The following is a 24,560-nucleotide window of genomic DNA, read 5'->3' as shown; positions in this document are numbered from 1 at the left end:
GAGAGGCGGTGGACTAGTGGCAGAAAAATTGGACTATGGGGCGAAAGCTACAGATATCGGACAGGAAGGTCTCTGGTTCGACTCCTCGCAGTGATAATAAAAAATATACCCGGATGGACAACACCTGGATCTGTTCCAAAGAGCACTCTGCCTACCCCTGCTCTCTAAGTGCCCCTGAGCAAGGCACCTTACCTACATCAACAACATCTGCTCCCCGGGCGCTGTGCATGGCTGCCCACTGCTCTGTGTGTCCGGCGATGTTCACCAGATGGGTCAAAAGCAGAGGACAAATTTCCCTCATCTGCATGACTGTGCATGTGTTTGGGATCAATAAATGTATCTTGTATCTTGTAATGTACACTGGGTCATTACATCTTTATCTGGCACACTCAAGGCCGAATTATAGTCGGGTTGTACACACGCATGCACGCAAGACACGCAACACGCCCCTTTCGTGCCCTCTGCGGGCTTGCGTGCGTCCGCCAATTTTTCTAAAGGCCTCAGTATGGTTCTCCGAGTCCGTTGCGGACTGACGGACGGACGGATCGGACGGACCCTTTTTGATTTATAGTTCTACGAGCCTTTTTGTTGTGAAAACAATTCACCGCCAGAACAGTAGATGGCGCAACTGAAGTCGAGCTTAGAGAAGCCTACCTCATGAGGTATATAGAAGAAGTCCACGCTGGTTTATTTACGTCCTCCCGGCTCCTCACACACAGTGAACGATGGCAACTAACAGAAAAAGGATGTTGATGACGCGACAGTTTTTGCTGAATAAAGTGACACCCAGCGGGTCAAAATGCTTTTGTTATCGTGTCTTACCGCAGCGGTTCCCCGGTCTTGTTTCCAAACGCGTTGCTAATTCAACAGCTGCAAAAGCTTGAAGCTACACGGAGGCAGCTAGCTTCCCCCAGCTTCCACACACAGTCAGCACGGACACCCGATACTAGCTACTACCAAGTGTTTGCTTCTAACCTGACGGTGTTTGAGAAACAGTGTCATGACAGCCGTGGTATTAAAGTCAGCGGGTTTTTGCGCTGTTCCCACCACAGTTAGCATGGTGGTTAGCCCGCTAGCCCCGTTATCAAAGTTCGTTATAACCGTATGTGACCGTACACACATGCTGTAAGTGCTCTAACCAGCCACCGTCAGCCGGACAACGCCGCTGGCTTAACACACTTGTCACATTAATCATAGAGTCGTAGTTGTGATTTTGGTTTATTGTGATGTAGGGAATGGAACAGGAAGTTTCCATTCCGAAATGCTGGCGTTAGCGGACCAATCACAGCCAAGTGCTATCCGTGGGCTGTCCGTCATTTCGACGTATAGTTAGAAAAATGAGCACGGCACGAAAAGCTCTCCGAGGAGCCTCGGAGAGGCACGCAGAGGGCGTTCCACGTTGGAGAGGGCGGTCCTATCTGTCCGTGTCCGTCAAAACGCAGAAGCATACATTGGCCTTTAACTACACGACAAAGCGACGCCAGCCTCACGCAGCCCGCAAGGCTTGTGATTGGTCTGCTTACTACATCCCGTCCGGAGTCTAGTTTCCGGTTTCATGCCACATAATACGCGGAAATCACGGAAGATTTAGAAGAACGAATATGGACCAAATAGATGAGCACTTGGCAGAAGAGATCCGAAAGTATGACCACTTGTATAACCCGTCACTGACTGGCCGATTTGTCCGCCAGAAATAGGCTATTAGGAGCCGGAGTGGCGATCTAAATAAACAGTCGACGAAGAAGAAGACGTCTCTTCTGTGTGTGTTTTGTCTTCGACAAAAAACGTTACTCCGCCTAGTGTTCTGGCGGTGAATTGCGTTGCAACACGTGCAACACGTTAGAAAAGCATAAATCAAAACTAGTCCGTCGATGCAACTGCGTGGCCTTCCGCGGTTGCAGTCGCAGCACTATAACTCGGTCTTTACTCTGGATAAAAAAATATTTTTTGATTAATATTAGCAAAGAATAGATAAATAATTGACAGTAAATCGCCCTATTTACGTTTCAATTCAAAGCTCCTGTTTCAACTACAGTTGTATACATGTGGTCTAACAACTTGCCTTTGTGGATAAGTTCCTTTGATTAGTAAGAACAACAACATTTTATGTGCCATGTCTCAAGACTTTACTCAAGATAATGAATCATTTCTTCAAACTCCAAAGCTCTAGGACATAAGTATTACTAACTACTATTTCGAGACTTCTAATGTTTTTCAAGATCGGAATTAGTTGTCTCTAACTTCAAGAAATTTGATCCAATCTGCAGAAACTCTCAAATAAGATGTAAATACTTCATTTGAAACCGGTTCAAAAATCTTGATTGTCACTTCCGGACACCTAATGCTTTATTTAGTATTTTGAATTTAAATTAGATTTTTTTATATTTTTTCCTCTATAAACTGTCCAAACCTTTGAGTTATTATTTCTGTTACAGTCAGTCGTTGATTTATTGTGGGCTCAGTATGACTAGACTGCATTAAACTATAGAACTGGAACAAGTTCATAGCACCTCTTTTATGGACAGAGCTGGAAAAGTCTGCTCTATATACAAAAAATGATTTAGGATGTGTAATAAGGCAGAAAATTGGTCCCTGCAGTGTGGCGTGTACGGTGTTATTTTTACAAAATAAATGCATAGGAATGACTGGGATTATTTCCAATTTAGATTAAATCCTAACCTTAACCGAAATGATTGATGAAATGTCAGTTTCAGGGTCAGGGTGTTGTCGATGTTGGCTCACTGTATCACTGCCACAGCTCACAGCGACACTTGATGAGGACCATTGCAGCCAAGCAGAAAACACATGTGTGCACTCAGAAACACTCAATACTAAGATGCAGATATAATGGCTCATGTAGCTGGAGACCATCACTTTAGATAGAAAGTAATACGATTTGTGTTGTTTTCTACGTTATTTAAAAAACAAACCTCTGACACTATGCTCATTTCTTTCAAAGCAATTTTTTTATCCAATTGGCACGTTGATTAGACAAGTTCACTCACTGGCCATCAGATGGAAGCATAGTCTAGCTCATGAAAATGAAATGTTATAATGTCCTGATACAAATTTTTCTAATGCTGCTGTCATTTATTATTATTTGTCTTTTAGTTTTTATTTAGACTCCACTTCTCCCCAAACCCTGATTCCCATTCAATTGGTTCCATTTAGCTTTTCTTCATCTTAAATCGCAGACCTTCTCCAAAATGGCAGAGGCCATGAACTTTCATTTATAAGCTTAGTGCATACATTTATATATTCTTAATTTTATCTCAAAGTTTTCTTTGTAATTTAATTATCTGACTGAGGGAAATGTTGATCTTCCCGACAGCCTCATCTTCTCTCTCTGTTGTTAACCTGCATTATTTTGCATGGCTGCTAGCTTGCTGAGGTGTTAGCCTCTGTAATCTTTAAAGGTGACAATACGTCCATGTTGCCATCGCAACAGCTGCGTTCTCATGACTTAACCACTTGAAAGCCAAGCACGCCGTGTACTCAACCCTAAGGTCACAGTCAAATGTCAATTAGTACAAACACTACTTCACCATCTGCTTCTAGCAAATTCCTGTCATGTCATTGATAAAGTAGACAGCCATAACAACAGCCAAGATCCACAGTTAGTCCCTTAAAGTCTCAAGGTCATGGATCTCTTAGTGGGAGAGACGTAACCGTGAGCTACAACATGAGGCTGAACCTTGTGAGGATACCCAGGTTTAAATAGAGTAGAGAACAGCCTTCAGTATCAGGGATCATTACACAGTGTTCAAATGTTCTGCTAATCTCCCTTCTGAGCATCAATAAACTGCTTCTGCTTTGCGAAATCTGCGTTTCCAAAACCCTTTTCCAGCAGCTCACTTTTTTTATTTTGTGTCACAACATTGTCCCTTAAGCATAAAGGTGTAGCATATGCAAATTGAAAGTTTATCCTGGATGTTGCCTTTGCCATGTCTTTGTTTGACAGGATCCTGAACAAATTGTGTCCAAATGTTAACGACATTTGGCTGTGAACATCATTTACAGTCAAAGTTGATGAATTTTAAGTGACCAGGAAAATGAGAGTCCGTTGAGCTTGAATTTGGATCGACTCAATGTACCACTACAGTAACACCACTTCAGGAGTTGAAGGAAGAGGAAGATGGGGTCAGCTGGGTTTTTAAAAATGATGGTGCATTGAGTTTAATGCTTTCACTTGATGTATGCGAGTCAACCGCATTGCTTTTGCAGACGACTTGTGACCAACTCTGCATGGTCACTACCATTGAGGCAAAGTGACCTGGCTCAGTCCATGAGACTTCAGGGAGTTTGCACTTTGTAACACTAATGATTGGAATATAACTTTTTCTCTTCAGGGGTGATCAGTGGAGTGCTGTTGGGGAACAGGGGGTATGCCTGCCAGCCCCTCTTTATTGAACCTTACGGAGGGTCAGAAAACAGTTTTAAGGTTGCAAAACCAGGGCCAGGATAGAAATGACATTTGGTGTTTTAAAGGGTTGACGCTTTACATGCCTGTCTATGACAAGGGTAGGCTCAGACTGGACTTGCAGGATAATTTCTGCAGGTACAGTGTTGCACAAGATTGCAACTATACACGCAAGGAGAGGACCCCCTGTTTCAAACAACAACCCTCTGATGTTGTGGATTCTGTCACCCTAGACCAGGGGTGGGCATTTCATTTCCCCAAGGAGCCACATAGGAAACAGGGACGGTTGTGGAGGGCTGGACCAATAGGCTGAACTCAATTCTGCTCAATACTAATCTTATCTGCAGTCAATTTTTTTGATATGCGTCTACTGGTAAGAGTAAATGTTAGGATTAGGCAAGTGAAGAAAAATGTAGTCTGTCTTGGAATTGAAGAAGTGCACTGAAGTCTCGTTGAATGTCTGAGGTGGATACGTGAAGGACAGCTGAGAGGTGATCGACAGTGAGAGAGGATCTGCATTTGGATTTGTTGAACTTCATCACAGAACATGTTTGTTCACATATCCAAAGAGAACCAACATCTTCTGAGCATGCCTCCTCATGTAGGGAAAGTTATCCTCTTTGGGAGAAGAATAAATCTCCAACAGCAATCCTGACCTAAAGTGCTCTACTAGTAATGTATCAGACTGCAGGTCAATTAGTTTGAGCTGAACCTCACTGGCTGCATTATCCACGCTGCACGTGAAGCGAAAATATATCATATGTATTTCTATCTCAACTGTTTTGAAGTCCTGAAATCGCCTTGAAAACTCACCATGCAGTGTCCCTAACCTGGATGAGTATCTGCGGTGATGATCAGCTGATTGTGTGTGGCTTTCATTGTTGGCATGTGCGTGAGAATGTTATCGTCGAACTGGTTTGAAAGAACACAACTTTCTAATGAAAGCCTTCACCAAGCTGTTCATTCCATGTCCAAATTGGCCCTTGCCTTATAGTTTGGTATTTAGCTCATTCATTAGTGCAGTGACATCAACAGCAATTGCAAAATCTGCCATCCAAGCTGAATCTGAGAGCTCTTGGATGTCCTTGCCTTTCCTCTAACAAAACTCTAAAATTGACGCCCTCAGGTCACGTACTGTTTGAAGCACTTTGCCCAGGCTGAGCCGTCCGACAGCTGTGTGGTAGCCTATATCCCCATGTTCAGTCTCATGATCCTCCAAAAGCGCAACAAACTGTTTGAGATTCAATGCTATTTTAGTTACAACATCAATAACATGGTTCATTTTAAGCACTGACTTACACAACACCTCCTGATGTATAATACAAGGCTAAAAATAGCAATTTCAGTTCTGGGTTCATGTCACTTCTTTATTTTGCATCCGCCTCAAAAGTCTGACATTTTCCCTGTCAGATTTAGACAACCATCGGTTGTAACACCTGCCAGTTTGTCCCATTTCAGCTTGTCCAGGCATAACCTCCATGAACAAATCACGCTTAGTCATTGTCTCTTACAATGACCGCATTGATGCCAGCTCCTCCGTAATCTCGAAGTCTTTCGTTATCTCATGTACAAAGGTAATAAACTTGTCGTGGACATCACAGCTCTCATGCAGAGCCAAGGAGAAAAAGTCGAATTTGTCTACTTTGTTTAACTGAAGCTCCAAATTTTCTGTGATGTCGTCGATCCGTCTCGTTGCATTTCGTCTACAAAGGGGCACCTTCTCAAATGCTTCTTTTTTCTCAGAGCATATTAGTGCAGAAGAGTCCACCAAAAACTCTTTGATTTCAGAGAATGGCTTACTCTTTTTTCAGTAATGTGGGATATCACAAAGCCTGCTCCTTCCCTGGATGTGCTTTTACAGCTTGGTTAGCAAAGCTTCATTTGCCGTGTCTGCTCTTCATCAGTCAAATTTTTTATTTCTCTTCATGTTTAGTCTGACAATGGCGAGATTGTAATCCTAAAACACATCAATCTGTTCTGTTTGGTGGCAGCAACAACAGTGTCTCACCATCAACTGCAGAGAAAGTAAATACATGTTACTCATTTCCTCTAATGATTCGTAAAATATAGGCTGCTATAATGATGGATTGGCTACACAGTAGTTAACACTGACACCTACCTCGTCCTTTTGGGAGCTGCCACTTCCACCAGTGTCTGAGTAACCCCTTTTTATGCTTAATTTTGATTTGCTCCAAACTTTTGAAATTTGTCAGATTTACTCTTGCCCTAATGATAGGACAGTTTAACTATAAACACATTCATTTATATATTCAGGTTGTCCCCGTAATTAGCAGATTTAACTGTGTTTCTTTTAGCCTGGATAATGTGTTCTTACACTCTTCGTACTTTTTAGTCCTCGTTCGTATTTCTGCTGCCAGTACACTTGCCAATGTCAGTGATTGGTCCCAGTAAACTTCATCCCTTTTATGTGAACGAGCTAATATCTAGATTAGCACTATAATCCTGGGTTAATTTAACTCACTTCGTGGTACAGGCCCATACACTTCAAGCAGGAAAAACACTAGACTTGCCAACAAGCAACAAGGTATCTGGCATAATGGTGATGTTTGAGCCTGTCCTTATGTTCTACATCAGGTGAGTGTAGATTGATGTGCGTGAGATGGTAGGAGATAACAAACACGATCATTAGAAGAGAATATCAATCAATTAATCAAATGTTATTATGTAACCCATATTCACACAATTTCCCGCATAAGTTTAAACAAGGTGCAGCATCCTCTGCCCTTTACACCAACTTCTACCACAAAAAAAATCTCCTTTTAACAGGAAAATACCTCACAGAGTCACATGTGAGGGATCCCTCTCCAGGGACGGACACAAGAGCAATAGATGCTGCGTTTACAAGAACAGGTTCGGGGCAGAACACATGCAAACATTCAGAAGTGTCCACAATCCTAGCTGTGGGCATCTGACAATTTAAAGCACAAATACAAACTAGGGTCTTTATATAAAATCTTTTTTGACATGGTTCAACACGGCCACAGTTGCAACTGCAACCTATTACCCCTATTATTCTATTAATGAAGGCTTCAGATGAACCACCAGCATACTTATCAGAGGGGGGGACTTGTAGAACAAAACAATATTGACTTAGTATTTGATGAGGTTGGTGCCATCTGATTATCTGGTGGCCTTCAGTGGTATCGCTTTCTAAGTCATTTTTCGCATTGGCTGACCTTTCTTTTGGAAGTTTCTGCCATCTCCGCCATGTAAGACGTATTTCTTATAAAACATCCATCACACTTTACTGCACTGTAAAATTATTTTACATTCTTGTCATACAAAAACTAAATTACATACTTGACCTGTAGTGCATTTATTTCTGAAAATGGGTAAGGATAGCATACTTGCATTGTATATGCTTGCAGATGGTATACTTTGTTAGTATATTTTACAGTGTACTAATACTGTGATTGTATCTTTGAAATATTCTTTTCCCCACCACAGCAGTTTTTGTATACCCGCTCTAAAATAGTAAATGTCTACATTTGTTGATCCTAAAGGCTATACAAGTTCAAATAAAGAAAGACAACATTTGCACAGATAAGTATCTTTTATTGAAGCATCAAACTCGTAGCACAGATATTTAGCACATCTTGACCATCCAAAGAAAGAATTAGAACAGCAAAGTTTCTCCTTTAGTACACTGTGATACATCCTGCAACTGTACCCTCTCACACAGGGAGGGGGAGGGGGGGAGGCGACTTTCACATTCCCTTCCTCTGGAATTTTTCATAAATTCACAAAGGAAAGGAAGTGAAAAAACCCCCACATGATTTAGTCAAGTTTGAAAAGGATCATCCATTAATTCATAATAAACTAGTTCTGAATATTGGTTTTTACATTTGGACAGAAATGGGGGAAGAAAAATAAAGATTGGTCCGCAGCAAAAATACAAAATATATTTTGTATAAAATTCTGTTACTGTTCAAACTGCAAAAAAAATGCTTAGAGTTCACAGTATATATACACACACATATATATATATACACACACATGTATGTATGTATGTATGTATGTATATATAAAATAATAAAAAGTCGCTATCATCCACACCAACAAGGCTAAACTGTAGTTAATCCCAGAGCAGTCGGCATTTAACTTAGTCAGTAGTTTTAAAACAGTGATAGTTTAAATGTGACAGTAAGGAGTTGTTCATGTAAGAGCAGAGATTGGTCCTCAGGAAAAGAATGAAACCACTCCAAAAAGCCATGACGGACAAACTAGAGCGAACTATTCCAAGTGCCAGTTCTTACATAAACTGTTCCATCCTTAAGTTACCATAGCACTGTAGTAGGTAATTATATGTAGAGAAAGTACTGCAGGGCTGAAAGCAGGTTAAATTCCCACTGTGTCTTCTCTACTTCAAAATTCAAACTGCATTCTCTGGCAGAAGCATCAGGAACCACCACGCAGCTCAACGGCAGGCGGAGGAGACAAACCTTGGACGTTTGACATCATGTCATAAATTGGGAAACCTAGCCTGCTTTCAGCACATGTCCACAACTTGAAATAAGATTATTACAAATTAATCTGACCCCTTTGAGAAAAAAACAAAACAACTCCCGCCTATCCAAAATAAATCAGGATGGGGCAGTTCCAACTACAATTTCAGCTGGTGAAACAAGAAGGTGAAGCACACAGACTTACTGACAAATTGGGAAGAAGAGACGGTGCTACACTACACTGTCAAGCAAGCACGGCACTAGTAGTCACATGCACCATAGTGTCACAGGATTTTCCTCCTCAATGAACAAAGGGCACTGATCCAAACAAAAAGAAAAGAAACTGCTACTCGACCAATTCATTGCAAAAAATGTCTGGACACAATAAAATGGCAGTTTATGCAGCGGTTACATGTGGAATGATCCGGGATCACCCTGGCATGCTCAGACTGGTGGGCCTCTATTGTGCATTTACAGATTTCTGTATGGGGCGGAAAGAGACAGAGAGGATGGATATTATGTGGGAAAAAGAAAAATGCTTTGCTGGGCAACTAAGCAAAAAGTGTCTGATTCATTATTTCCCATTCAGAGTGGGGCACAGCCGTAGCCAGGAGCACCGGCTCTTGTTATGTCATGGTGCTGGGGCCAGCTGACAGTCTGACTCTGGCAAGGGGAGACCTGCTGCCAGTTGGACAATGGCTGGTCATCAGAGGGCATTGTGAGCGCTCTGCGTGGGTGGTGTCGTACATTCAGCCTGGTCCAGGCTCTTCTCTAGAGAAGTGTACATTCTAAGGATGGCTGGACAGGCCACTTCACATGGACTGTGCTACATTCAGTTTGAAAACTTTCCCTTTAACCAATTTATGTGAATGTAGAAATTTAGAGTTAAATGAAATTTGGGGTGGGGGATTAAAGACCCAGAAGCTTCTTATAGATACAGCACACTGTAAAACACAGAAGCCTGGGTGCCAAAACGTGCGTAGATCTTAAATGATTCATACATAAATACACATTTTCCAGGCATACTTTAAAAGCTTGTCCATTTACATCAACACAAACTAAATGATTGTACAGGTGAAGAAGCATGAATTATTGAAAGCATGCAGGTGCACTGCTTCAAAGCCCAGCAAAGCAGAAATCTGCTCTAGTGCAGTTTACAGCTAGCAAAGACCACACTGACCAACGTACTGCAAACCAATCCAAAATTGACGAACAGCAAGTATGGCATTCGTTTTCATCAAAACTCTAATATGAAATGCGACAACGATAAGAATGGCCAAAAGCTTACCATGACTTATACATTCAATAACGCCTGAGGCAAAAGTTTGGCCTAATTTTAGAATCATGAGTAAACTGGTTTTAAAGTGCTTGCAATCATTGATAGTGATTCATTAATAATAATTGTCACACTGGAAAGCAAACCAGTTGGCGCGGGATGGGTTCATAAAGAGGCAGACGGATCTGAGCATGTCAGGGCCCCAGCCTAGTGCGGGCGGAAGCCTTGTCTGTGGGGGATGAGGGAGGAGACCTGCAGGAATGGACTATTGTACTGGGCACAGGTGGACAGCCTCAAACAGAGCATGTTTAATTCCTCTACATGCACTTCAAGATCACAGCAAGAGTGAGCTAGAATATCGAAACAGAAAAAAGAGCTTTCATGCAAGAGATCTAAGTCACAGGTACAACAATGCAAAAAACTCAAACTGGAGGTTAAACTAGGGCTTGTGACTGCATCAGCAGATTCTAAATGATGACGGCAGCAGAGGGGGAGGACGAGGGGGAGGGAGGAGGACAACAAGCTCTCTACTGGGGGATTCTTTTTACGCCTCTTTCTCTTCCTCATCCTCAACCCTCAGCTCTGTTGGTTCTGCTGCCGGTTCTTGGCGTAACTGGTGAAGACAAAATTGTAATCATTGAACTGAGCCAACTGGCGGTCGAGACGCTTGTAGCCCTCAAGTTTCTGGGCAGAAGTAAAGACACTGCGACATTTGGAGCTCTGCAGGGGCAAACAGAAGAAATGAAAAGATCAGTTACTCAGTGACACTTAAAAAAAAAGTTTAAACATGATTGCGTTTTATACAAACCTGATTGACAAAAAGGGTAGTCACAAATTTTCCTGGCTTGAACACATCTACCACCTTCCGAACCAAATCATCATACGACGTTGTGGAGAGGTTGGTTTCGAAGCTGACATAGGAGAACTCCGGCTCAGGAGTAATGTGGATGGTCCAGTATGTTCCCTACAGAGAACACAAGCAGTGGGAAATAAAAAATCCATGCAATTACTTGGCACGACATAAAGCAAGTGATTACGAGGGAGAGTCACTAACGTCAGTCTTCATTCCATTCATTGAGTATCCACATGGGTTGAACATTGTGGCGTCGATCACAGAACCTGGTATCAGGTCACGAATTCCACTCATCTACAACAAGTCATGAAATAAACCTGTCAACATCGATGGACCGGTCAGGCCAGATTCTCTAAGAGGCTCAATCTGTTCCTCCACAACCCACTTGGCTGAGAGTAAGCACAGATGCCAACAGTTAGAGCTACTCACACGAGTGACATCACTTGCAGAAACACCATCTTTCATAAAGAACTGGTCCATAATGGCTGGTTCAAGGTCACTCATCAGAACTTCCAATGTCTGATCTGCATGCTTGTTTTCCCAGAACTCTGGCAAGTCCAGGGTGAAGAGGTACCTGTGGGTGACAACACAATGAAGATCTTTATGTCTCTTATCAAGGACACTGACTTAATAACAAGACCATGGAAGAGGAATTAAATCAGCTCACATGTTCATGTCGAACATTAAAATATTAATTTTCAACGTTTGACTGAGCCAAATGTAGTATATTGACATGTTTGACTCCAAAATGTTATTTTAACTTCCTACGAGGCGCATTTAGGGACCGTCAGAAAATTTAAGCTACGCTAGCCTTTTTGCTGTCATGAGTAAATAAGAGCGTTTGCAGTGACTATTCTTAAAACCGGATGATTATTCAGGGCTCGGCGTATCTAGAGTATTTATCTATCCATCCATCTATGAGTATTCATTCTGTTACTACAAATTAGACTTATCTTTAGTGATGCAGCGATTCATCGGCCGAACATCGGTAGCGGCCGATATTCGCCTCGTTTACTGATATCGGCTTATCTGTAATAAACTTGACTTTCACCGATATCATTGGCCGATGTTCATATTTGTGGTAAAACCGCTGGGCACGTGCCGCGGCTGGGGGAGCAGTCGCTCCGTCGCCCTCCTCTCCGCGCCACCGGAGGCTCAGTGTGCGGCACCGGGAGGTCCTCATCCGGTGGCACCTCACGGCGTCACTGGTGGGGGGGGCTTTCTTTCTCTTGGACCGCGGGGCGGTGTCCATCGCCGGCGCGGAAGGCGGGCTGTTGGAGGGGACCGGGTAAGCGGTCAGCGGCGGCCACTCTGGACGCGTGTCGGGCCCTTCTCGTGGATCGCTACGGCGACCACTGGGGGAACCCTCTGTTCGCGCGCGGGGGGCGGTGCGCCTCGGCTGGCGCCTAGCAGCTGACTGAGAACTGGTGCGGACCAGGGGAATCCGACTGTTTAATTAAAACAAGCATCGCGAAGGGCCACGGTGGGTGTTGACACGATGTGATTTCTGCCCGACACTCAAAACAGGTAAAACTGAGGAGGGCTTGTTAAGTTATCTTGACTCACGCAGTGTAACTTGGCGTAAAAAGTATGAGCGTAGCGTCTGTTTAAGTACTTTATTCTCATGTGCACCGGCTCTATTCATCCGTCTCATGCACAGGTAACAAGGGAATTGACAACATACACAGAAGCCGTAACACATCTAATAAACGGGCAATACTGCTACCGTAAATCAATGACAAGAGCGTTCTCTATAATGATACTTTAACAGGGCTGTTTTAGACAGGGTAAAAAGGTGCTGTTTTAAATTATCCTTGTGGTATTTTGACCAAAATATGTTACAGTCATTTCATTAAGATCCCAAGGATCCATTTCAACTTGCGGTAAAATGGGCATAATATGTCTCTGTTAAATAAAGTTTAGTTAATTCAAAGATTGTTTCATAAATCTGATTCAATTTGTGCTCATTAAAAGATAAGAGTGATGAAGGGCTGAACATTTTTTAAATAGTGCTTTTTAAATAATGATTTAATAATTTTTCTGGCACAAAAGGGTGAATGAATAACAACAAAAAGAAAATAAACAAATATCGGTATCAGCCAGTTTGTTATTTTAAATATCGGTATCGGCCAAGAATTTCCATATCGGTGCATCCCTACTTATAATTGTTGTCATTCGCAAGACCCTTTCCATTCTTTCACACAATGTGGATGCAGGAAATGCGCATGAAGGCAACAAAAACAAACATGGAGTGTGAATGTGGTAATTCAAGACTAAAGAAGGAGCTCTGACGTGTACCATAAAATCCTCACAACTGACTCAAACCAACTCAACGCTCTTTTAGAAACTCCACAAGACTCATGTCCAATAGCACAGAGTCTACGGATTAGAGACTAAATGACCATAGAACGCGCAGAACAAAGCCCTCACTACAAGAGGTTTCACCTCAGAGGAATCAAAGGCTGTTGGTCCAACTTAACATCCACAAACACCTGGACATCATGTACACATCTGAGAAAAGCTGAATACAAACAAGGTGCATCATTATCTCGTGATGAAATTACCTCTATTGGAATTAAAACTTTTGATAACAGCACACAGGCCTGGCCACTGACAACTGTTTGGACAACACATTCAGTTTCAAAACTAATACACAAGAGGTGCATGATGCTTACCAGCAGTCAGAGTTCATACGGCCCATGCAGTAGGCTGCACCATCTGTAACAGGCAAAAATAAAAATGACTTCACTTGTGGTTTCAGTTCAGATGCAGATTGAATTCATTGTTATGAGATTTTCAAAAAGGCCCAGGCAAAGCTTCAGACGCAAAACAGAAATGTCAGATTAAACATGAAAAGACAGTCATGGGGATTTCTGCAGATTTGACATTTTCATGTTTAAGACACATTAAATACCCAATAATCATTAATGGATCTCTTTCATCCTGGCCACAGTATCAAATAAGTCAGTTAAAATCTGTGAGCATGATGAAGGCCGGAATTTTTCACAAAGTAAATCTACTGAGGATATTTTCAATACATTCTAGCAGTAAATAAATCCTAATGATAAATATATTACTCACTGAACAGGCAATGGGCTGATAAGGAGCAGAAAATGGGGTATTTTAGGCTTTGATCGAAGTCAGTATATTTTTTTTATCAACTGGAGCTGTAATATAAGTGAGTTTCCAGTCAGTTCTTTGATAAAATGGTGTAAGAATTTATCAAGATTTTAAACTTCCAATTACTTGTTGAAGAATTAGACCTGCCGGTAAAAGGAAGGAAAACTCGACTGTCAAAGTGGATGTTATACATACTTGGGAAAATCTGGCTGAGAAAGTCCACCTCCTCCTGGAAGTTTCGATGAGGGAACTCTTGATGAGTTGGCTTCATAAAGTTCTTGCGGGAGTAGAAGAAATTCTGGAAAAAAAACTGAGTCTGATCAGTGCCATAATTACTACAGCCATCATATAAGAGCAGCATAAATCATTATTTGAATTTAAGGTCACATGCACATATAAGAGTAACATATATGCATATAATGGTCTGGGTCAAACCTCGATGGCGTCAAAGCCGCAGTACTCCCTGGCCAGTTCCAGCAGAGGGACCAGTGCTTGCAGCAAGAGGGTGGTTCCGCACGTCTTCAAAATGAAACGTCTCTTGGAGACAAACATGCTACTCTCACTGTGGAAGCAAAAAAAGGACAAGATATGGAACTTTAGTAATGAACGGTTTTAGGTGCCACCACAATTCATTATAAAAAGGTGTTAAACTGGAGGTTGTCCATCAACTCAGGCTATATAAGGTTATACACTCAAAGATCATACACTCTCTGCCACACTGTACATCCACTTCGCTAACCGGCCTGAACTAAGAGAGGGGAAATCATATGTACAGACAGTTTTGACCAATTTTTATAACTACATTAGAGATGGATGATTGCAGCAGTTCCAATACTAGGAGTTACTAATATTGGAACTAAACTAAATGAAAGCACAGACTAAAATCTGTGCTTTCATTGAACTTTTGAGTCAAATGAATTATCAGGGAAATACAGATAATTTATATCAAGGGTACCTGAACTGAAACTCTATATTTTAACATGACACAAATTCTTTAATCACATAGTAAAGCAGTAAAGACCGAAGGCAGATTGGAAAATGTTGTATATCCAATATATGCCTGTAGGTGGGCAATACTCAAGTGTGTTTTAAGAAAATCTAAAAATTAAACGAAGGGCTTGCTCATTCTAACTAAGCCTGGTTATGCATCATTTGTAATATACTGCTTGCAATCAGTATTAGAAAAAATAAATTAAAAATTAAACTCCATCACATGAGTCGGGCTGTTTTGACAACAACAAGAAAGCAATCTCTTCTTGGTTGCTATGACAAAATGTTCAGTTGTTGGCAACTGTGGTCTCGGTGCAGGCTCCAGTTTTATATGCCCATCAACTCTTTCAACCTAGGTTCTTTTTTTATACACAACGCTTAGGATTTATACAATTAGACTGCAGCATGTACCCATAGTTAGTCATCAGCTGAGACAGTGCTGTAAATAACAAACAGCTTACTGGTGACCTCTGTCTAATCCTGCCCATCTTCTAGTCAGTAGGAAAACAGAGGTGGTGAGTAAAGAATTGTGCAATTGAAGACTGAACACTCACCTGAGTATATAAGCTTCCTGCTTGTCAGTCTTTGTCACACTTATGATCAAACAATGCACATTCTCCAAAAGTTTGTCCCACTCAAACCTAAAGGAAAGATGAAAGGATAACCTTTAGTGTTTGAGATACATTTATTTGAAATGACCATGTGGAAGTGAATCTCACCACAAGCAAGAAAAATGGATTTGCTGGTTGACTACCAAAAAATACACACTAAAAGTAAACAGACTTGTTTTGACTGTCTTTGTAAGAAAGGCACACACTCTTCTGCAGCAATGCCCTGTAGGAAACACATAACAGGGAGAGAGGGTTTCTGGAAATTATGGTGATAAGGGGAAACAATCGCGAACGAATACAGAATAGATATGTAGCGGTTGGTGGGGGGCTACTATAATACAGTACTACAGTATGAATTCACCAAAGGAATTGTTCTGCCAGACATATCAGGTTCTCGGTATTTGCAGTGAAACTGCAGGGTTATGCAAATTAGAATTTTGGACATAATTTGTAGGCAGACTGAAAAAATCACAGGCTGGGGTGGACATAACAGACAGCTCCCTCTGCAACAAGAGGGCTGCTCCTGCCGCTGCCCATAAGAGCAAATACTGCTGCGTCACACTCACTACAACCTTGGAAGGGCAGCACGAGCAATGGGGAATTTTCAAGCAGCCGATGCTGCATAGTTGGCCCCCTGAGAGATGTATAGGGCTATGGGGAGCAAAGGCATTTTTTGAGTAGGAACAAGGAATAGGTCTCAGTGACCAACTAGACTTTTAGCAGCTGTCTCAGAGAGCAGGTGATAGAAGTAAATTAGGAGCTTGCTGGCTTGATTTCCATTTGACATTTTGATGCAATATATAATGTGCATAATGTTCGTTCATTCAACTGTGATGGCTTCAGGTAATTACTGTAAATGTCTCACGATAGATACTCCAAGTAACCCAAAAACTAAACTACCCAGTTCACATCTGGTTGGGATTTTTTTTTAGCATGCTAGCCCTGCTCCATCCTTATAGTAACCAGGCTATCAATAAATAACACCAACACAACACGTCCTGGTTATTTTCAGTAATGTTTCTCTAACAATCATTTACAGATATGGATTTGCATCATCTCTGCAGCCCTCATACATTCTTGTCTAACATTTAGAAGGATTGACAGACTGACCAAAGTACACCGTAATGCAAGTGGAGAGAAACCAGGTTTTTACAGAACAACCAACTTTGACTAAACATAGATAATCATTCTCCTGAATTTCTAAATGAAAAACACAATCTGATAAAGATCTTTTATGAATACTGACAAGATTCTGGTTAGTATATTTTAGGCCTAAGTCTGGTAAAGCACATGATGAAAAAGAGGCACACACTAACCAACAACAGTTTGAGAACACCTCGTACAGGGGTCCCTAGACTGTGTGCACTACAAGATCTCTTAGAAAAAAGAAAAAGCACAGTCAGTGTACAACACCACAATAAACACGGCATGTTGTCCCCTCTGAACAAAGAACGACATATTAACTTTGTAGTAATAAACCACCTTACGTCTCGCCCTTAGCCAGCATATTGATAAATGGGAAGTGAACTAGAACCAGTTTACACATTAACATTGCAGCTCCTTCAATAATTCTTAACCCCAATCATAATATTTTGATTGATGGCGGCTATGTTTTCCAAACGATCTAGCTCAGTTTTGATAGAAATGTTCATTTCGGTCTCTCAAAGGCTAAATACAAATTTGGTATAAACAACAAAATCGAAAAAGGAATACATATTTAACATTTTGCTAATATAGAGAAACTATAGCTCCACAATATCCATTAATGCTTCTTGGGTGATCTGAGTGGACCGTTCAACATACAGATGTTAAAGTCTACCAAGATGCATTGTGATTCTATCCCACCGCCCACATGCCAAGATAGTCAGGAACACATATCATAAATTCTTCAGTGTCCTGATGTGTCCCCAACAAGGAACTAACAGGAAAATCAATGGAAGAAGTGTTGAATGTTTTGGTGACATGGTTTTGTATTTATATAGCACTTTTCTAGTCTTGAAGACCACTCAAAGCGCTTTACAGTACAGTTTTACATTCACACACACATTCATACAGTGCATCTATTCGCAGCACTTTGTTATTCTAAGGGGGCCATGAACGCATGAAAGCATTCCCCAAAAAATTATGGAGGAGAGCACTGATGTACACAGCTAAAGTGTAAGCAAGACAAGACCCCAAATCTCAGACAAAAGATGATGTAAGGCGTAGACAGTAATTCAATCTGAAGTGGTCCGCTGAACACTTTGAAGATGCATGAAGGTGACAGGTTTAAAGAGCAATGGATTGCCTTGTGGTTGCCTAAAACATATGTCCATCAGGTGATAGAAACTGCCTACATCCTCATTAGTACCCATATCCTGAGCAGCACTCATAAGATTACCCACAAAGTCCATCTCAGTGTGCATAAAAAAAAATTTATTGTCTTTAACGTTAATTCTATCTTAATGGATATTTTGGAGCTATAGATTCTTTATTGGCAAAATGTTAAAAATTAAGACTTTTTGGGATTTGGTCGTTTACACCAAAATTGGTATACAGTCTTTGAGAGACCGAAATTAACATCTCTATCAAAAATGAACAATTTCGTTTGGAAAACATGGCCACCATCAATCAAAATATCATGGTTGGGGCTAAGAGACGATGAAGAATGTTTGCATTAGCTGCAATGACTCAGTTTGGACCTGAAAGCTGCATGTTGACATTTGTGTTTGAATTTTGGCTGAGCCGCAAGGACTGGAATCCCTAAATAACAGCATGAGACTACAAAATAGCTCGTTTTGGTTGGGTTATTTCAAGGGACCAAATGTAAACTTTTATTATACAATCTTGTGCTGCACAATGATCATTAAAAAGTGTCTATGATTCACCACCAGTCATCATAACTTGTGCTACCATTAAGAAATATCATTGAGATGATATTGATAAATAGCAAATATATTTTCCTCGCCAGTTTGTGAAAACAGTAAATCAAGCCAATTCTTCCCCTTTTTACAACTGCCTAAGAAAAACTTAGTGAAAGCCTGGGCCAGTGTTTGACTTCTTCTGGTCAAAATGTGTACATGATACAAATTTGCCTGAGAAATTGATGAAGCTTTAACTCTGGTAGAATGGAAGTTTTGCCCTCATCTTGCATTTTATCTGAGCCGATACGACAAACAAGTCACCCCTTTATATGAACGGAAAAATGCAACACTGGTTAGAATTATGGAGTTTAGAATCTTATGAATAACATTTTTTCCAACGCAAAGTGACTTCATAGCTGTTGCAACATGCAGAGGGACAGCGGTACTGGAGACCTGGGGCAGCTCCCGTTGCAGAGTGAAATTTACACCACAGGCTATTTCTGGTCACTCACAAGGATAAGATTTTCCTCAGAGAAAGCTTGATCTCCAGGAAAGGACCAGACTGCTAAATACTACGGCGTTTATCCATACACATACGATAGGGACACATGGTTAACTAAGAAGATAAGAGATTCCTAGAATTTTTGTCATAGTTGTCATTAAAATAAAAGCAACCAGTAACAACAAAGCAATATTAATTCTGAAATGATAACTGCAAAAAAAAATCCTGTGTACACGGAACATCCCTTCTTGACATGTGCAGAACTTTAAACACTGACAGGCCTTCAGGACTAGTTGCTTGACAAATACTAGAAGATTCAAGCGTGTGTTGAGCCCTAAGGCAGGGACAGTGAAGGTAATGCGAGTGAGCTCCACATTTGTGAATCAGATGCCCTTGTGGACTTATTTGGACATTGGCTGACGGCCAGTGAGCCCGGTTCACCGACGGTGTCCCTCTGAGCCTTTAATCTGCCCTCTGGCTGTAAATTAATGCCGCTCCTCATTCATCCACACACACGTCTTCAATTGACCTCAGTGATCTGCTTGGTTAGTGAAGAGAAAAAGTCAATCAAAGTGGTGTCAGATTGGGCAGCAGGACTACTACAACAACAGGTGGCAGAACAAAGTGGTAGACATTTCCAAAAAGCTAAACCTAAGGTAATTTAACAGAACATGAAGATGACAAGATTTTAAACTCCAGAGAGGAGGTATGTGTTGGGGTTGTTGATTTCTAACCCGCTGTTGTCATCGTAAATCATTCTGGACATTTACCAAAACCTCCAGTTGCACAATGTTAAACCACCTATGGGGGTATTTTATTACGTGCAAAACAGTGACATGATGTCTCACCTAAATAATTGTAATCCATTCACTCATGACTAAATGCTGGGCTTGGTACAAGCTCCATGGTGTTTAAAGCACAGTAATAAATGGATTCTGTGGTGCTGAACGAGGTCAAAGGTCTTTAGACCACTCGCATCCATTTCTCTGAATATCTTCTTACCCTCATGGACCCTCACAGACGGGAGATCCTCTGACCAATCACAGTAACTGGGAGGGGAGTGCCTGCATGGCTGGGAAACGTGACCGGAACAACGACCACTAGCAATTTTAGACAAGAAGCAGCTCTTGGGGCTGCCATGCTGTAGAGGGAATAGCTCTGGAGGGACACCTCGTCATCGACCAAGGCATCTGCTCCCATACACTCAATAACAACTCCGGGTCTGTAGTAACGTTCATGTCAGAACAGTCTGGTAGCATTTTACCTCAACTCTTCCCTAGCCATCAACACTCATTAAAGTGAGAAAGAAATCCCATCATGGTTGACTGGACATTGAGCTTCCAGTGGTCTGATTTGAATGTGTGCGTGTAGCTGTAGCCGAGGCAACACGCGGTGCCTACGGGCGACCACATGCTTGACATCCACAGTGAAGTCCCCACGTAGTTGAATTACGCAGATAAAAAACATGAACAGCAAATCTAAACGTCACCACAGCTACATTGAACCCAGATGACCACGTAAAACAGGTCGTTAAGTGCATTTGGACACATACGTGTAATGTAACCAAACGATATTCCCAAACTGCTGTGGGTGGTAATAAAACGTCTACGCACCAATAAGGGATCGAGCCTGGCTAATGTAAGCATTTAAGTCGAGTCACACACACACACACCGACCAATAGAACAGCCCGAGAAAGATGGATATTTCTTCCAGGAACTAGCTAGAGTTAGCTAGCTAGAAACGGCCTGCCAACTTGCAGTCAACGCGGCTTATAAACAGTTTACCCACTTCGCTGTCGCCCACCGAAACAAGTGAGGGGTCATATTCATACAAGGTTATTTACACTAGTATACATTTCCAAGGTGAATAATGAATTACCGACCTCAAAGGGAAAGGGGGAGGTGGCCATTTTTGACTGACGATGTTAGCTAGCTTACTAATAATGTGCTCTGGTGTCAGAAATGTGACTGCCCGGCTAGCTAGCTACGGATGAATGAGTGATCCCTGCGAGGAAACTACCCATCGAAAACAAGAGTTAATCACATTTAGACGGTTACATGTCACGTATGTGCTGAAGGGGAAGAGGACAAGCATGTGCCCGACAACGTTTTCAATATGCTGCCGACTGAGACTGAGAGCAGCCTAGCCGTTCAAATGACACGAACCTTGGGATGGTACGGAGGTCCCCGGTTCCTTTGGTCTCATCCTGCCGAGAGAACCACACCTCCAACAGCTTCTCGGTCCCCTCAAAGAAATGTGCACCGTTTTCTTCCATCATGAGACAACAGACACCCAACAAAAATATTAAACGTCGCTTGTAACGTTTACAGCTTAATAATCCTTCCTCGGTCGGTATTAATGAATTGAGGTACAGTCCTTTAAACAATCCAGGTGTTGATTTTCTTGAGTTGCCGTCTTCCCTTTTGCAGAGAATACCGTGAGCGAGTGCTAGCTAATATCGCCGGCCATACTGTGTAAAGCGCTGAATGCAGATGGCGCGGGGGTTTTATATACCAGCCACGACGACGTCAGTCTTACGTTGCGCCAACCCATTCGCCAGGCTCTGTCTTGTGACATTTGCTTGGTCCGGAGAGCCGTCAGTCATTGCAAAAATAAACCTTTCCTCACGTGACTTTTTGTTTTACGGTCTGCACGGGACGTTGTTGATAAGAGTGAGAGAACGGTGTCGTAAATTACATTTTAAAAGTATTACATAATGATATTAACAGTTATTAATTTCCATTCAACTCACCAGTTTCAAAATGTGGGACTATTTTTTCGGTTTGTCGCGTAAAAAAAGTAAGCTGCTCCAATCATATTTGAGCGATAACATACACTATTTATGCATCTGTCCATATGGGTTACATCTAACTATATGTTATCACTACCACCATCAGTACATGGTCACTATGCATTCATTTATTATCTGTACTTTACGCGGACATAAACTAATACACAAGTTTTACTCAAACATACACTTTGAATACATCATATTGTAAAAGGGTAAATTAGGACGGGTTTCAGTTAGGGAAAAGATAAATCTGAATGCATTGTATGATCCACAAGCCGGATATTCAATTCAGTGACCAAATGTAAAAATATAATAATAATGATAATACAAACATTTGTATTTGTTAAATGCACATTATTAAACAACAACAACAATAATAGCAATCTATCAGTGATACAAATATTATAAATACATATCAATATATCTATATATATAATGAAGGTGCCATGACAGCTGCAATAATTTGGCTGTCTATTTACACTTTGTCTGACAATAAAACAAAACGGTATATTTTATAGAAACCTTCGTTTATATTTTTCTGTGAGGACAAGTATTGTATTACTTTGATTATATTGGGGTATGTGCTATAACATCACTGCCAATAAAGGTTTAGGGATCATTTCAGCATTTCTAAAAAGGGTTTGCAACTGTCCATAGGTATAAACTTTGAAGGAACAGCTCTGGAAACCGCCGATGCCTGCATGTTTGAAGAGCGTTCATGAGTACGCACAGCGCAGCAAACCGCAGCGAGAAACGCTCGTTGTAGTTTCCTTCATCTTTGCTTCCAAAAAGGCGAAGCAAGGCGCCTGCTCAGAACGAACTACACTACCCAGCGAGCCCTGCGCGCCAATTAGAAACGTCAACGAGCCAGTGAACATTAAGCGGAGCAGACCAAAATCCCAAACAAGGAAATGGTGGGGGAATAAAACGAGCAGATTATTTAATTAATGCATGTAATAATTAATATTAAATTGTATAGTAAATTAGGACGTATTTATGGGTTAAAATGGATTACGACTTCAAAACAAAGCTGGCGGCCGAGAGAGAGAGAGTAGAAGATCTGTTCGAATATGAAGGTTGCAAAGTGGGTCGAGGCACCTACGGGCACGTTTATAAAGCTAAACGCAAAGACGGGTAAGATAACCGTGGACGATATTGTTTTTGCTGTCATCTCACTGACCACAGGCTGCATGTGCTCAACAAACGGATCGGCTGTGTTTAGAACGGGGCTTTAGATTGAACCCTGGCCGAAGCGCTAACCCGTGTTTCTGTGTTTTTGTTTTCATGTAACGCACTCACTCACTCACAAACGGCACCCCCACTCCCCGTCCTCCTCCTCCCAACCCACCTAAAACGACACACTAAAGCAGCGGCGGTGGGTTTAATGTTTGGGACAAGTGTCTTCTTTACCGTCGCCAGTGAATGCAGCCTGATGTTGATGCACGTAAACCGAAGCCACCGCTCGTCATTTCGAGCGATAGTGACAGTTCAGCGCCTTCTGCCTGGACAAGCTGCCCCCTCCCCCCTCATTTCAACACAGTGCACTGCCAAACTTTTTTTTCCTTACGCTCACAGTGGGTAGTGATCTCTTTTTTACAGTCTAATGCATGTGCATATAATGTGTACAGTACATGTTCTGACATGTCCCTCATGCTGTGCCAGCAGTTTGACTGTACCGCTGGCTTCAAGCTCCCTATTCACAATAATACTTGACATTGCGATGTTCTTTTCATAACTGAAATGTGCAAGTTTGCCAAAAGCTTAATCCCTCTGCCCTGACAGATTGCAAAGAACGTGTCATTAAAGAAATGCTTTGTCCACCGTGCATGACAAGTAACCTTATTACAGTGATACGATATTGGCTATGTATAAAACAATCCTGTTTAGTTGTTGTTGCTACACAATTGCAGCAATGCAATATAATTACCATTTGCATTAGCCTAAGACTATTACAGGGATTGGGCTAGATGTGACAGATGATCATATGTATATGACCCCATGAAATAAACACTCTTAGCGGCTTTTCAGCAATATAATCAGGCTCTACCTTCTAGAACAACATAATTCAAATGATACAGGGAATGGGTACGAGCCTATGTGACTGATGATCAGATGGGATTGAAGAGGTGATGTTGTGTAGTTAGTTAGAGCCTCATGTGATATTGAATATCATGTAACATGGAAAACAAAAAAGAGCTGATAATGGATCAATGCTCAGCTTTGAACAAAAGTTTAACTCTTTGTATTAGGATATTAAAGTGGGATTGATGCAGCCATGAATCTGTGGTTTGCATTTGCTATAACCAGCCGAGGAATCAGAATAGCCTTCGCTCCATTCAGCATTGACTCACAGAGTTGTAAAGCTGAGTCAGGCCGTGCCCTGTTATCTTCTGGATGGATAATAGAGATGTGACGTGTGGTCAAAAGGTCATCACAGGCAGGTCATGGGCAGCCTCTCTGCAGCAGTAATACCTGACAGTGTGTGTAATGCTGCAAAGTAACACAATCCTAGAGGGTGTTTGATACGTTCTATAAATTTAATATATAAGGTAGCTTACCTGTGGGGTTTCTTAAAAAATCATGGTTGTCAATGTTGTGTTGTTTACTCCACCTAATTATTGTTAACTGGAGATACTATAGTAACTTAATTGGATGTGGCAGTGATTTACTCTGTTGTGCTTTGACCC

At 41.5% G+C, this 24,560-nt stretch overlaps 2 protein-coding genes across 3 annotated transcripts in view; one reads left to right on the top strand and one right to left on the bottom strand.

Annotated features, from left to right (window-relative positions):
* Window positions 1–7,975: 7,975 nt before the first annotated feature.
* Window positions 7,976–21,571, bottom strand: amd1 (adenosylmethionine decarboxylase 1). The gene is made up of 9 exons (XM_053444992.1): window positions 21,248–21,571; window positions 15,680–15,766; window positions 14,571–14,697; window positions 14,331–14,433; window positions 13,691–13,733; window positions 11,445–11,589; window positions 11,217–11,309; window positions 10,971–11,126; window positions 7,976–10,882 (listed from the first exon to the last, which is right to left on the bottom strand). Exons 1-9 carry the CDS (start codon window positions 21,358–21,360, stop codon window positions 10,739–10,741), a joined length of 1,011 nt encoding a protein of 336 aa, XP_053300967.1. The 5' UTR covers window positions 21,361–21,571; the 3' UTR covers window positions 7,976–10,738.
* A 1,106-nt stretch (window positions 21,572–22,677) lies between these two features.
* Window positions 22,678–24,560, top strand: part of cdk19 (cyclin-dependent kinase 19) — a 63,943-nt gene continuing 62,060 nt past the window's right edge. The window contains exon 1 of one of the 2 annotated variants that reach the window (XM_053445711.1): window positions 22,678–22,787. Coding sequence is in view for 1 of the 2 variants with exons in the window: in XM_053445710.1 (XP_053301685.1) it covers window positions 22,880–23,007 (128 nt within the window). In the remaining variant the exon portion in view is untranslated. Of the gene's footprint in view, window positions 23,008–24,560 lie in introns of both variants that reach the window. The other variant, XM_053445710.1, reaches the window with a different exon arrangement.

Source organism: Pleuronectes platessa, chromosome 17 (genome assembly GCF_947347685.1).
Source record: "Pleuronectes platessa chromosome 17, fPlePla1.1, whole genome shotgun sequence".
Classification (NCBI taxonomy): domain Eukaryota; kingdom Metazoa; phylum Chordata; class Actinopteri; order Pleuronectiformes; family Pleuronectidae; genus Pleuronectes; species Pleuronectes platessa.
Note: the sequence above shows the minus strand (reverse complement) of the source record. Positions and strands in the feature narration are given on the sequence as shown.

What these genes read in the sequence shown, in the direction of transcription:
- amd1 (XM_053444992.1), bottom strand. Translation starts at nt 21,360, where the DNA reads ATGATGGAAGAAAACGGTGCACATTTCTTTGAGGGGACCGAGAAGCTG. An exon ending in TCTCAGCCAGATTTTCCCAA is followed by an intron (nt 13,734 to 14,330) that starts GTATGTATAACA and finishes TGCCTGTTACAG; the next exon opens with ATGGTGCAGCCTACTGCATG. An exon ending in CTACCCTTTTTGTCAATCAG is followed by an intron (nt 10,883 to 10,970) that starts GTTTGTATAAAA and finishes TTGCCCCTGCAG; the next exon opens with AGCTCCAAATGTCGCAGTGT.